General features: G+C 32.1%; 1 protein-coding gene across 1 annotated transcript in view; it reads right to left on the bottom strand.

The window, feature by feature from the left end:
- LOC114349391 (uncharacterized) overlaps positions 1–12,771 on the bottom strand; it is a 34,743-nt gene extending 21,972 nt beyond the window's left edge. The window contains exons 1-2 of the mRNA XM_028299747.2: positions 12,611–12,771; positions 856–1,005 (exon numbers count right to left, since the gene is read on the bottom strand). Coding sequence (XP_028155548.2) covers positions 856–1,005; positions 12,611–12,676 — 216 coding nt within the window. The 5' untranslated portion in view covers positions 12,677–12,771. The remainder of the gene's footprint in view (positions 1–855; positions 1,006–12,610) is intronic.
- Between the last annotated feature and the right edge of the window lie 2,384 nt (positions 12,772–15,155).

Raw genomic sequence — 15,155 nt, 5'->3', positions numbered from 1 at the left:
TTTATGGACGCATAAATATTTTCCTCCACGGAAATGGAAGCATTCTGTTCTTCCTTAATAACAAATTAGCTGAAAATAGCATATCAGTAAAATCAATATCCACAAGAGTTGTTATGCTTGCAAAATTGCTAAACATCAGTTACTCCATAAAAACTATTTACGTATGTACACTAAATAACATCGGGTCACACCGAGGAAGAAATAGAACAGTTTTATGATGACTTGTACACAGCTGTTACAGAAAGCTATGAACATTTCACGATAATATGTGGCAATTTTAATGCCAAAATAAGAGTAAATGCCAAAAAAAATAATAGTAAAAACCAATCCAGCTGAAAATACTTTTCAATCAATTTTCGGTCGCAAGCTATTATAGAATAGTTGGAGCAAGTGTAGAAAGCAATATTATTATTATCATGTTGAATATTAAGCAAGAATTATTGAAGATGATTAGTTTCGATCTGATGAGACGGGATATCAGACGGGAGCTGGTCAACATTTAAATTCAAATTTAAATTTAAAACCCAAATTATAACATACTTATTGCTACGTAAATAATTAGCATTATATCGGCCATCTGCACTGCTTTAACAACAACTGTTAATTTGTATCGTTATTTATACACTTTGACTGATACAATACAATATATGTAATTTTAGCCTTAGTTTCTTGAGGGCCTGAAGATGCTGTAGAACTTGCAAACAGCGAAACCGGTCACCCAACTTTTTACAATCTTTTAAATAAAACCTAGTAAAAGGATTGTGAGTAGCGGACTATTATTTCCCCTTGCTCACACCAGCAACTATTTCATTATTATTTAAAATGAAATAACTTTTGATGATTTATTATACGCACCTTAGCGGTTTTAATCGGTTTTAAGACCTCTACGCATCCGCTTACGACGATGTTACAATTTTTATCAAGAGTCATATCCATATCTTGTGGTACTGTGATGCTGTCATCCGCACAAGCTTTGATATGATCCATTTTTAAACTATATCCATTCTGAAATAAGAAATAAATAAAATTAATAAAGAAAAAAGATAATAAACAAAGAATTAGGTCAAAATTTTGCCAAATAATTAGGTCAAAATTTTTCTACCATAATTTAGATATTTATATTTGTTTAAAGAATTTATATAAGTTACTTAAGAAGTAAAGATCTTCCCTTGTAAATGGTATTTAATTTATTTAAAAATTGTTTCTAAAAAAGATCCAAGTTGGATTCAAGGTAGGTACATCACAAGTACCTACATTACAAACAAACGTTTTCGGACTAATCAGTCCATCATAGGTAGGTCGAGTGACCTTACCAATATAAAATTTTAGCCATCTAGGATACATTAAAAACAACAATAAGTCGATATTAACAGAATAAGACAGTAGGAAATTAAGATGAAGACCCCATGTTGATTTAAAATGTTTTATTCTGTTAACATCGACTTTTCAATTGCCGTTTTCAATGCAGCCTAGATGGCTAAAGATTTTATATTGGTAAGGTCATTCGACCTACCTCAGTAGGTAGTTTCAACTGCTTTGAATCTGGAGTCTAACCTGATGATGGACTGATTAGTCCGAAAACGTTTGTTTGTGATGTACTTGCGATGTACCTACTTTTGAGTCCAACTTGGATCTTTTTTAGAAACAATTTTTAAATAAATTATATACCATTTACAAGGGAAGATTTTTATTTCTAAGTAATTTTTATTATGGTATACAGTAAATAAGAGGGATTCATTCCTTTTTATATTAGATATATAAGTTAGTTAATAAGTAACAACAAGCTAAGGAGTAAAAAAGGAAAAGAAACAATATGCAATTTCAATTAGGTATGACAAATTTTGGAAAGTACCCCGCACAAACCTTATGGAAATTAGGTCCCAGTATATTTCGTTCATACTTTGGGAAAATACTCTTTGAAGCATCCTGATAAGAAGTTCTGATGGGCACAACTCAATCGTATGAAAGATTTTCAAGATATAGAGGCACAAACTCAGAAAATTATAAGATTTACTGGGTATTCCAATTCCCTGAGTTACTGGTTTTCTGACAACATGTATAAGTTTGGATCAAGAAAAAGTACGAGTAGTCTAGGATTTTTTTCTGTCTAGCCAATGGCGACCTTTACTTTGACCTTGACCTTCAACGAACGTCATCTTCTAGAGTTTCGAGGGTATTCGGCAATTAATTGATATAAACAGATTACTCATGGGTTTTTGGGATCGCTAAACATGAATATGCCATCAGAATTCACCTCCGGAGGACGTGGTGGCCAGGGTCACTGCAAGGGACGTCATCTTCCAGAGTTTCGATGGTTTTCGGCATTTAATTGATGCAAATGAATTACTGGAGGGTTTTTTGAGGTCGCTAAACACGAATATGCTACCAGAACAGACTCCCGGAGCACCTGGTTTCCAAGGTCAATGAAAGGGGCTCCTGGAGTTTTAAGGGTCTTTGGCACTACATTAATGCAAACGGATTAGTTATAGGTTTTTGGGGTTGCTGAACATGAATACGTGATCAGCACAGACACAGGAGCACCCGGTGCCTAAGACAGGTTATCTTCTGGAGTTAAAAACCTAAGAGTAATCCATTTGATTCCTCCATTTGATTCATCCGAAACTCCAGAAGGTAACCTGTCTTAGGCACCAGGTGCTCCTGTGTCTTTGCTGATCACGTATTCTTGTTCTGCAACCCCAAAAACCTATAACTAATCCGTTTGCATTAATGTAGTGCCAAAGACCCTTAAAACTCCAGGAGCCCCTTACATTGACCTTGGAAACCAGGTGCTCCGGGAGTCTGTTCTGGTAGCATATTCGTGTTTAGCGACCTCAAAAAACCATTCAGTAATTCATTTGCATCAATTAAATGCCGAAAACCATCGAAACTCTAGAAGATAACGTCCCTTGCAGTGGCCCTGGCCACCACGTCCTCCGTAAGTCAATTCTGATGGCATATTCGTATTTAGCGATCCCAAAAACCCATGAGTAATCTGTTTATATCAATTTAATGCCGAAAACCCTCGAAACTTTAGAAGATGACGTCCGTTGAAGGTCAAGGTCAAAGTAAAGGTACCCATTGGATAGCCAGGAAAAAATCCTAGACTACTAGTACTTTTCCTTGATCCAAACTTCTACATGTTGCCAGATAACCAGTAACTCAGGAAATTGGAATACCCAGTAAATCTTATAGTTTTCCGAGTTTGTGCCTCTATATCTTGAAAATCCTTCATACGATTGAGTTGTGCCCATGAGAACTTTTTATCGGGATGTTCCAAAGAGTATTTTTCCAAAGTATGAACGAAATCCACTGGGACCTAATTTCCATAAGGTTTGTGCGGGGTACTTTTGTCGGTATAGATAGAGGGCAGTCATAGTATGATACTGTGGAAAGCAGTATAGTAGAATTCATATCAAGGAAGAATCAAAAAGCATCTGGTAGAATCATTATGTAATCGCATATCAAAATAAAAGAATAAGAGAGAAAATGACATCTAATACCTCAAATAATAAAAATTGAAAACAACGCAAAAATAAGCTGGTTAAGGCACTTTGTTAATAAATACAATAAATAGATACAAATACATAGATACAAATTTATGTATACTCGATTAGTATAGCTAATCTGAGACACAACTGTCTACACTACAATCACAATAAAAATGCACTATATAGAAATAAACAAACCAAGACACGTTAAATGTTCGAGGAGTACTCCCAAATCATGATTTGGGAGTGCTCCTCGTGTTTGTTTATTTCTAATGCATCTTTATTATTGTGATTGTAGTGTAGACAGTTGTGTCAAAGATTAGCGAATCAACTTTAGTAGTCTTTCATCATTGGATCTCAGTAACATTTTGTCCTACCCATCTTATACGATGTGACTTGTATATCGTATTATGTTTTCGTCTCCATGGAGTGCTTGGGGTTCTTGGTTGTTTCTTTGCCTCCACTCTCCTATTATCTCGTCTCTACAAGGCCCAAATGTTTTCCGGGGCATCTTCCGTTCTAAGACTAATATTTTTTTCGTGCACGCTGGTTCAGTGTCCAAGTCTCACTTAAATAGAGTGTAATGGAGAATTATCATCATGAAGTAATAGCGCTATTTTAGTCCTTCGGCCCACACTTTTTATTCAGTTATTTACGTCGAACCGGACAATTTTTCTATTTCGGAAAATTTTCGGGAGGGGGCGTTTCGTAAATATAGAGGTTTCTAAACTTTGGTGCGTCCGACAACTAGAGTACCCTTAAAAATTTATCGGACACTATTACCAGTAAATTATATTTAGTATTTTTATTAAGTATTTTCATCAAACAATCTTAAAAAAATCATCCTTTATGACTCCATGTGCGCCCCTCTTATAGGGCGCACATAAAGAGTCATATAATGTATATCCGAATATCTGATTTTTGTAGGATTGTTTGGTAAAAATACTTACAATTAACGCACCAAAGTTTAGAAATTTATTATTCTAAATGGGAAATAGGCCACAATTTAGCTTAAAAAATGATTTTATTGACGTTTCGACTTCCACATCGTGTGTTCATTTTTCCAGTACTTCTTCGTAGTTTTGTTGGTCCAGTTTATTCTTAGCATTCGGCGGTACATCCACATTTCGAATGAATTCAGTTTGTTGACGTCATACTATTTTAATGTCTAGGTCTCACAGCCATATAGTAATAGAGACCATACATAACACTTTAGTGTTCTTAATCTTATTGTGACTGATAGCTTGGGGTTACAGAGCATTTTAGGCATATTCATGCTCTGTAACCCCAAGCTATCAGTAACAATAAGGTTGAGAAGACTAAAGTGTTATGTGTGGTCTCTAGTAGATACTGTATGGCTCTAGTAGATACTGTATGGCTAGACATTAAAAAGTATGACGTCAACAAACTGAATTCATTCGAAATGTGGATGTACCGCCGAATGCTAAGAATAAGCTGGACCAGCAGCTTAAAAAAACAACCACATGCAATGGTGACAGTATGAGAATTTTACTGTCACCATTGCATGTGGTTGTCTTTTAAAAGACAAATCACATCATCATCATCGGTGACCGCTGACAGCCCATGGAGGGCCATGGTCGCCCGTTGGGGTTTCTAGGCTCTAAAGTTTTACATGGTGTGACATTAAGACAAATCACATCATCATCATCGGTGACCGCTGACAGCCCATGGAGGGCCATGGTCGCCCGTTGGGGTTTCTAGGCTCTAAAGTTTTACATGGTGTGGAGGCCAGCCACACGCATAACTCCTCAAAAGTTCTAAACGATATTTATCTAAAATATTACTTTCTTGTTTCTTTTTTTTTTTGATGAGGTCTTTTCGGCGTTATGTGTGTTTTGCTTGTTTGACTATAGCTGCCCAGGTTTTTCTTTCCTTTGCTTGTTTTTCCCATTCTCGTATTCCTAGGTCTTTCAGATCCTGGTTAAAACCATCAATCCATCTCTTTCTAGGCCTATCTCTCGGTCTCTTCCCATTTAATTCTTTTCTAAGTACTTTTCTTGTATTTCTCTTATCATCCATCCTTTCTACGTGTCCTAACCAACTCAGTCGTTTACTTCGTATTTCTTTTATTATAGTCGGTCTGTTAAACACTCTATTTATTTCGTGGTTCATTCTTATACGCCATTCTCCATTCTCCTGTATAGGTCCATATATTTTCCTTAAGATTTTTCTTTCCCATCTAAGAAGTTGTTCCTCTTGTTCACTAGTAGGTCCATGTTTCTGATGAATACATTACTACAGGTCTCATTACTGTTGTGTATATTTTTACTTTTGAATTAATAGATACTGATTTTGACTTTATGATATTTTGTAGGCTGTAGAAGCATTTGTTTCCAAGCGAAATTCTTGCTGTTACCTCATCACTGTTTTTATTTCCTTCTGTTATTGTTGATCCTAAATATTTGAAACGGTCCACTCTTTCAAATATTTGCCCGCTCAGAGATATGTTGCCTTTCGTTTGTACCTTTTCCCGAGTTGTTATCATGTACTTTGTCTTTGAGACATTAACTTCTAGACCCATAGTCTGTGCAGCTTCTTTAAAATATGTATAAGTTTTTTCTAGGTCGTTTAATGTCCAGCTGATTATGTCTATATCATCTGAGTAGGCAACGACCTGACTGAGCTTTGTAAATATTGTACTATCTCTATCTATAGGAGTTTTCCTGATTACTTGTTCCAACGCAAGGTTAAAAAGTGTTGTTGACAGTGCATCCCCTTGTGTTAGACCTTCATTAATGTTAAATTCATCGGACAGTTGATTTTGGATCCTTACTTTTGCTTTGGTGTTGGTTAGGCATAGTTTTACTAATCTGATTAGTTTTTTTGGCACATTTAACTCTTGCATTGCGCTATATAATTCCTTTCTAATTATTGAGTCATACGCTTGTTTGAAATCTACAAATAGATGATGTAGTTCGGTATTCCGTTCGTAGAATTTTTCCAGCGTTTGCCTTACTGTAAATATTTGGTCTATAGTTGACCTGCCTTTCCTGAAACCTCCTTGGTAATCCCCTGTTGTTTGTTCCATTATATTTTTTAGTCTTCCTTCCAATATTTTGCTAAATATTTTGTATCCAACGTTTAGTAGTGATATTCCCCGGTGAGTATTGCAATCTAACTTATCTCCCTTCTTATGTACCTATAGGGCATATCACTGTAATTTTCCATTGCTCCGGCATTATTTCTGTGGTCCATATTTCTAGTATTAACTTTGATATTTCACTCTGTATTCTATGTCCTCCATATTTTAACATTTCTGCAGTTATTGTATCGCATCCTGGGGCCTTGTTATTTTTCATTTTTTTTTATTACCTCTTTTATTTCTGCTTCTGTTGGAGCATATTGGTCTACTTCAGCCTCTCCTACTAATCTTAGCTCTTCTATTTCGTAACGTTGATTTTGTTTATTCAACAGTTCATTAAAATGTTCTCTCCACCGTTTTAACACTCCTTTTTCGTCTGCTATTAAGTCCCCATTTTTGTCTTTGCATAATTTTGTTCTTAGTTGGAAACCTTTTTTTTCAAGATTTATTTCCTTATAAAATAGTTTTATTTCATGTTTTTGTTCATGTTCTTCTAGCCTTTCAATCTTATCTTTATTGTGTTTCCTCTTTTTAAATCTTAGATGTTTTTTTAGTTGTCGTCTTCTTGTAGTATATTCCTCTTTGGTTTCTTCCGTACTGTTATTCAGAATTTTAAGCCTAGCTTGGTTTTTTGTTCCATTAGTCTCTGACAGTCTTTGTCATACCGTCTTTTTTGGCTAGGTTCTTTGCTTTCCCCCACTACTTCTTTTGCAGCTGTTATCACTGCTTCTTTTAAGACCCCCCATTTATCTTCGATATTTCTGACCTGACTTTCATTTACTTGATTATATTGTTCAATTATGTTTTCTATTTTCGTTTCATATCTTGCTCTCTTTTCCTCATTAGAGGCCAATATATCTGAAGCGTATTTGATCTTTGTTTCACCTTTCTCTGTTTCTTTGGCGGTAATTTTTTGTTTATATTTAATTAGCACAAGGTGGTGATCGGAGCTGCTGTTTGCCCCTCTATGACTTCTCACATCTGAAATGTCTGAAGCATGTCTTGCTTCTATTAAGACGTGGTCGATCTGGTTTCTTGTTTCCATATCGGGAGAAACCCATGTTTCTTTGTGGATATTTTTATGTGGAAATTTTGTACTGCTTATCACCATTTTTTTGTTTGTTGCAAAATCTATGATTCTTTGCCTGTTGTCATTACTTATTTCGTGCAGGCTATGTGCACCTATTGTTCCCTGGTATAATTCCTCTCTTCCTATTTTTGCATTTAAATCTCCTAAAATTATTTTAACGCTATAATTGTTTATATTTGACACTTCTTGGTCTAATCTGGCATAAAAATTTTCTTTTTCTTCTGCTTCTTTGTCCTCTGTAGGTGCGTGCACATTAATGAAATTAATATCAAAAAACTTGCCTTTCATTTTCAGAATAGCTATCCTTTCATTTATGTTAGTAAAGCTTTTTACCGCATGCTTGTATCTTTCACTTATTATGAAGCCCATCCTACCTTGTCCACCTCTTGAATTACCATGACATATTAGATATTTTCCATATTCCCAGATATCTTCGTTCTTCCATCTTTTCCAGACAAATCACATGCTACATATTATTTTTTGTAACGGATATTCATTAGTTAAAGTTGAGTTCATGTAATCGAATGAACTACCTTTCAATAAAGTCGTCCCAAGAACGCAACTCATAAATATTGGCAATATCTTTTTAATTCTTCTACTTTAAAATGTACAATATATGTCTGAATTGCCGATATGAATGAGTCAAATTAAATTAAAATAGAAGAAATTTTTTACTAAGCAACAAAATTTTTATTTAATTTAGTAATATTTTGTATTTTGAAAACGACGTCCGATGTGTAACTCGAAACGTCATTAAAATCATTTTTAAGTTAAATTGTGGCTTATTTCCTATTTAAAATAATAAATTACATAAATGCCACAAAGAAATAACTTCAGGACAATATAAAGTTTAGAAACCTCTATATTTATTTGGCAAATATTTTCCGAAATAGAAAAGTTTTCCGACTCGACATGAATAACTGAATAAAAAAAGATCTTGTGAGAAAGGTAATAATTTTTGTAAGTGTGGGCCCAAGACCTATATTTCCCGAAATGATTCTAGATGTTACATCTTTTTCTTTTCGGCTATTTTCACTGCTTCCAAGTATTTGAATTCTTTGACAACCTTCTCTGGTGGTTTGTGAAATTGTATCGACATCTTCAGAAAAGGCTAACACTACCTACCTTCGCACCCTGGATAGCGAAGCCATTTGTTACTTGTGGTTGTGCTTTCCTAACTGCGTGCTCTAACCTGAAACTAAATAACAAATGGGAGAGTGTTTTGCCTTGTCTTACACCCGTTTCGATTTAAAACTCATCTGATTCTAATACGTGCACATGTATTCTGCACACACATCTGAGCTAATCCTACCATCTTTCTTGGTACTCCCATTTCCGCCATTACCTTCCACACAGTTTACTACATGTTTGCATACATAGTCATGCTCTTGGTTAATATCTACAATAATTTGATATGTGATGTGATTTTTGCTCTATTCCCCTGTTGTCTACCCTATAATAATCACTACCAATAAATTGAGAATTTTCTTGAAAAAATATGTTCTGATTTCTTATGTATAATTTCAGTTTCTAATCAATAATTATCAACCGGAAGTTCAAATTTTAACTTATCTGTCAAGATAATATTTTCAGTTTATTTATTGCAACATAAATATTATGTTCGTAATACCAACGTGGTTTTCAGAGGATGTTTAAATACACATCACATATCTATTAAAAACCAGAGACGAGACCAGCAAAATAATAGGAATTCCCAAAATTATCAAGTCACTTACACATACACTACAACAAATATTATTTATTAAAAATATTTAGATTTTAAGATAATATAGCATTTTACTTTTGTAATTATTATAAAATTGGAATTAACCACAATCGTTCATTTGAAACTATTTTATTTACCTTTTTTCTTCCAGTTGGGGAGGCCTTTTCAAAATACAAATTTTAAAAATGAAAAAAGCTATTTTGTTTTTATTATGTGCAAACAAAAATGCTTCCAATGCCAATTTTACTTTACTTACTTCCCTTATAATGATAATTTGGACATGTTATATATGTATATACATTTTAAAACACGAAATAAACTCAAGTTTACTTCAAGCCACAGTTGCAATGTTTAAACTTCGTTTAGGTTAGGCGCTTGGCAACCTCAAAAATCATAATTTACAGATTTTAAATCGCTTATAACTCGGAACCTTCGCAGAAAACTGTCAAGTGACCTTTTTTGTTTAGAATGATAAAAAAACCTACAAAATATTTTTCAGACTAAAATAGAACATTGTTGAAATAAAGCACGCCACACCGACATAAAAATCGGATGGACGCGCATAGTTAACACTTAAACAACAACGGTCTAAATTGAAATTAGACCCGATTACTCTTCAGAATTTTGAAAATGAATATTTAAACATCAATTTAGATACTTGGCAAACTCAAAAATGATAATTTAAGGGGGTAGACGCAAAACTTTGTCCAATGCTATTTAGATGCATTTATTTGTTTTTTCGAATCCTGAGAAAACTAATAAATATTTTTGAAAAATTTAAACTCAGAATAAAATATTACATTATTATCGAGGGCTGGAATTCCCATATAATAATAGACCAGGAGCATCTGTAAAAATATTAGTACATTTGGATGTTGAGAGGTGACTCATATTTTTTTGCAGAAATTGCTTGAAAATAACTCATATAATAATATTTGAGTTATCCTCTCACTCTTAAAGGTCCGGAACATTGTTTAAATAATCAAAATGTCAAAAAATGAAAGAAAAATTCGATTATTTTCTTGGTTTTTTGATTATAACTTTAAAAGTATTCATTTTCGAGAAAAGTTGCACTGACATAAAAGTTGCGTAATTAAATTTCCTATAACATAGGATTAACTGAAAATTTTAAAAATTGTCACCCTGGTTGCAAAATAGCAATAATTTCGAAAAAAAACCATAAAAAAACAAGTATTCGCATTTTACGTTTTTCAACCATTTATGCTACACTTAGGACCTTCATGTTTCACCCAGAAAAACTCTATATGTTAAAACAATACTGTAAATTTAATTAAGATCGGTTTAATGAATTGTCCAAAATAAATTTTGCAATCCAGCTTTCGCAAAAAAAAATCATTTTTTCAAAATGTTGCAGCACTGAAAATAAAGCAGACAGCAAGTTGAATTTTTTTTATACTTATAAAAGAATACTGTACCTTTCATTTTCAATTTGCAAAATTAAAAATCGATTAACTACCACGGCGTCAGGAAGTTTTTTAAATAAACATTAATTTTTGGTGCTACGCACAGGACAACGGATACGTTCGCTCTGATTGGACATTCCAATGACCTTTGATAATGATTGATAAATTTTAATTTTTAGTACATTTCGAAATAAATAAATAAATGTGTTCATTGCAAAATAAAAACACATACTCTGTCCTTTGAAATAACACTTTTTTTAGCAAAAACTTTTTTTGTTCATATATTTTAACTTAGAAAATAAAAGTGTATTATTTTGAAATATATGCAATTGTTTAAACAATTTTTCACAAACAAGTTTGATTTTTGTTGAATTAAAAAATTAACACACAACAAAATTTAGAGTCACAAAATAATATATTAGATAAAGATTGCAAGAAATTTTGGTGGAAATCAACTTGTGTGAGTTGAACACCGCTGTCTTGCGCGTAGCACCAAAAATAATTGTTTATTTAAAAAAATTCCTGACACCGTGGTAGTTAACCGATTTTAATTTTCTAAACCGCAAATAAAAGGTAACGTATTCTTCTATTTGTAAAAAAAATTCTAAGTTGCTGCCTGCTTTATTTTCAGTCCTACAACATTTTAAAAAGACGAATTTTTTTTGCGAAAGCTGAATTGCCAAATTTATTTTGCAAAATTTATTGAACCGATATTAACTTTTACAGTATTGTTTTAACATATTATCATAAAAAATACAGTAGGTATTTAACATATTTACAGTAAAAATGCAGTATTTTCTGGGTGAAACATGAAGGTCCTAAGTGTAGCATAAATGGTTAAAAACGTAAAATGCGAATACTTGTTATTTTATGGTTTTTTCGAAATTATTGCTATTTTGCAACAAGGGTAACAATTTTAAAAATTTTTAGCCAATCTTATATTGTATGAAATTTAATTACCCAACTTTTATTTTAGTGCAACTTTTTTTGGAAGTGAATACTTTTAAAGTTATAATCAAAAACGAACAAAAAAATCGAATTTTTCCTTCATTTTTCGACATTTTGATTATTTAAACAAAGTTCCGGACCTTTTTGAGTGGGAGGATAACTCAATTATTATTATATGGGTTAATTCCAAGCAATTTCTGCAAAAAAATTAGAGTCACCTCTCAACGTCCATCTCAAAACAGATCCGCCCTGAAACAAAAGTTTCTTTTGACTGAAATATTTGAAATTAAAAATCACACTAAATTTTCTTTTTTTTTTCACCCCTGTAACTTATTAAAATAAGCATCATAGAAGTTTTCAGGAAATTTCGGCCCTCTGTAATGTTATAATCTTTCATTCTGCGTTTAAATTTTTTAAAAAAATATCTAATTATTAGTTTTCTCAGGATTTGAAAAAAATGAATGCACTTAAATTGCATTGGACCAAGACTTTGCGCCTACCCCATTCCATGAGTTTTTACAGCCTCAAAAATGCGTATTTTCGCATTTTTCTGATTTTAAATCGCCTATAACTCGAAAACTATCAACTTTTCAGAAAAATTACAAGATAGCTTTCTTGTTTAAAATAGTCCAAAAAACCTAAAAAATAGTTTTTGGGAAATTAAAAAATTGTTTAAGTAATTTCTGCCCATAAATTTGGCATGGCACACTTCAGATTTTTTTTTGATATTTTTGAACAGGAATCCGCAAAGAAACCTAATCAGAATTTTTTTCAGACGGGAGCGGTCTCACTACATGGACGATAATATAAATAAATTAATTCAGAACTTACACAAGCTTCTGAGTATTTAACAATAGCGAGCACAATAAAAACCAAATTAAGCACTTTGGCGAGCATATTGAATTAACTGAAATATGAATAGGTAATAAAAAACGTTTTATACAGAACCATTGTAATTACAATTAAGTAATTTTGCATCACATAACGTTAAATGTTCCGGAAAACCTTGATTCAAAATCTAGACAAGATTTTTTAATATTAGACCAGGTTTAGTTTTAAATTACCTATGCATTTTTAGTCCAGTCGTCATAGATGAAAATAAAAAAAAACATATTACTCCGTCCCAAACACTTTTTTCAGTGCGTCACAGATTGCCGAATTCTCTCTAACGCATTACAGTTGGAAGCGACAGAAAAAAAACGTACCTCTGTGATTATTATACATTGAACTTAGAAAATTATGTATTCCTTGACGGGCTTATAGATGTACAATAGGGCTTTTCATTCACAGTCGTTTGTTTCGAGCTTCTGTCATATGTCGTATAATCCTTGTATATTAATATTATACACATATTATACAACATATGACAGAAGCTCGAAACAAATGACAATCGATGAAAATCCCCCGAAAATATGCCTAAAAAATTCTGAATTTCAACTTTTACATTATAAATTATCTAAAACATCTAAAACTGCATATTTTTGATTGGACAAATACGATTTCAGAAAATACACAACTTCAGCTACAAATTCCATTCAATGCTGTCTTCGTGGAAGCATGTTCGGTGACCTGAGATTGTTAATGCCAAAGTTTAAATTCAGTGTTTTTGGGCATATTTCAAATTCCTCACATTTATTGCTAAAACTCAAAATCGAAATTTCATGTTATAGTCTGGGCAGATTATCGGAGAATAGGACATTTTTGGTAAAAGTTATTTACCAGCAATTTTATTGCTGGAATCGAATCTTATATTAATAATATAGGTATGCAAAGTCCGCAGATAGTGTGCTACTTTACTTATAAACAAAATGGCGCCTCGAAAATCATGTTTTTTTTTTCAATTTTTGCTATATAACTCCAAATATTTTAACTTTACACCATAAACACTTGAATAAAAATTCACCGTAATTAAATTCTGCATAGAGACGTGTTTTTCACGATTTACTTCGACAAAAATGTTTCCCGGAAAATGCAGGTTTTTCCAACAAAATCTTTAATTTTCAACTAAAATTTTAGATAAGTAATTGTTTATCAATAATTAAATAACTTGGTAATATAAAAGCTCTTTTCTTATAAATTATAATTCCAGAAGCCGATGGAAATTGAATGAAGAGTTTAGCAACAATTAAATTGTTAATTAAAAATTTACGGTCACTATAATAACCACAATAATTATGATACATAAGAATAACTATGATTTTTTAATAAAATGACACTGTCTATCTAATGTACTTTAGAGAATTGAAATCGGACTATTTAAGCGGCCTCAGGAATATTTTAAAATTATAAACAATTTTTTGGCTTATAAAAAAATATAATATCTCGGTAAATATTAAATTAAATTCAAACATGAAAACGGTATTGGAAAAAAAGCGGCAGGACTCTTCTTTTAACAGAAAAAACTTTTAATTGTGATGAATGGTTCCTGGGATACAACCGGTCAAATTTGACCGGCATTTACGGCAAAGATATAAACAATAGGATCATAATTTTTGAACCTCCACCTTTATATTTTTGTTCTCTTTCTCCACACCAATTTTTATATCTTTAGAGTATTTATAACATATACTATTATAATAAAAACTATCGATATTACGAGTGAAAATTGTCAAAAATAGCCAAATTCCAATAAAAAATTAGGTTGGAGAAAATGTAATCTCAAAGTTCAAAATCGGTATACGTTAAAAAAATGCATTTTCTCGGCTTAAAATGGAGCAATTTTCATCATTCTTTTTTTGTTCAAAAGTAACTCGAGTAGAGCCAGCTAACTAACGCATTATTAAATGTCAAAAATGCTTTTGTTTTGTTATAATAAATTAATTTATTTATTATAACAAAAAATTTTAATTTGTGTAAATAAAGATTGTTTAAATAATTATAAAGCTTTCAAATGCGAATATTTGCGTTTTTAATGTTAATAGGTACATTTCTAGTAAGTTTATCTAAAAAAGTATACAACTGGAAAAAATATGTAGTTTTTTTTTCTTATAAATAAATTAATCTATTATACCAAAACAAAAGCTAGTTTGACATTTAATAATGCGTTAGTTATATGGCTCTACTCGAGTTACTTGGGAACAAAAAAAGAATGAAGAAAATTGCTCCATGAAAAGCCGAGAAAATGCATTTTTTTAATGTATACCGATTTTGAACTTTGAGATTACATTTTCACCAACCTAAATTTTTATTGGAATTTTGCTATTTTTGGCAATTTTCACCCGTAATATCGATAGTTTTTATTATAATAATAAATGTTATAAATATTTTAAAGATATGAAAATTTGTGTGGAGAAAGAGGATAAAAATAAAGAGGTGATGGTTCGAAAATCATGATTATATTGTTTATATCTTTGCTGTAAATGCCGGTCAACTTTGA

This window comes from Diabrotica virgifera, chromosome 1 (genome assembly GCF_917563875.1).
Source record: "Diabrotica virgifera virgifera chromosome 1, PGI_DIABVI_V3a".
Taxonomy (NCBI): Eukaryota; Metazoa; Arthropoda; class Insecta; order Coleoptera; family Chrysomelidae; genus Diabrotica; species Diabrotica virgifera.
Note: the sequence above shows the minus strand (reverse complement) of the source record. Positions and strands in the feature narration are given on the sequence as shown.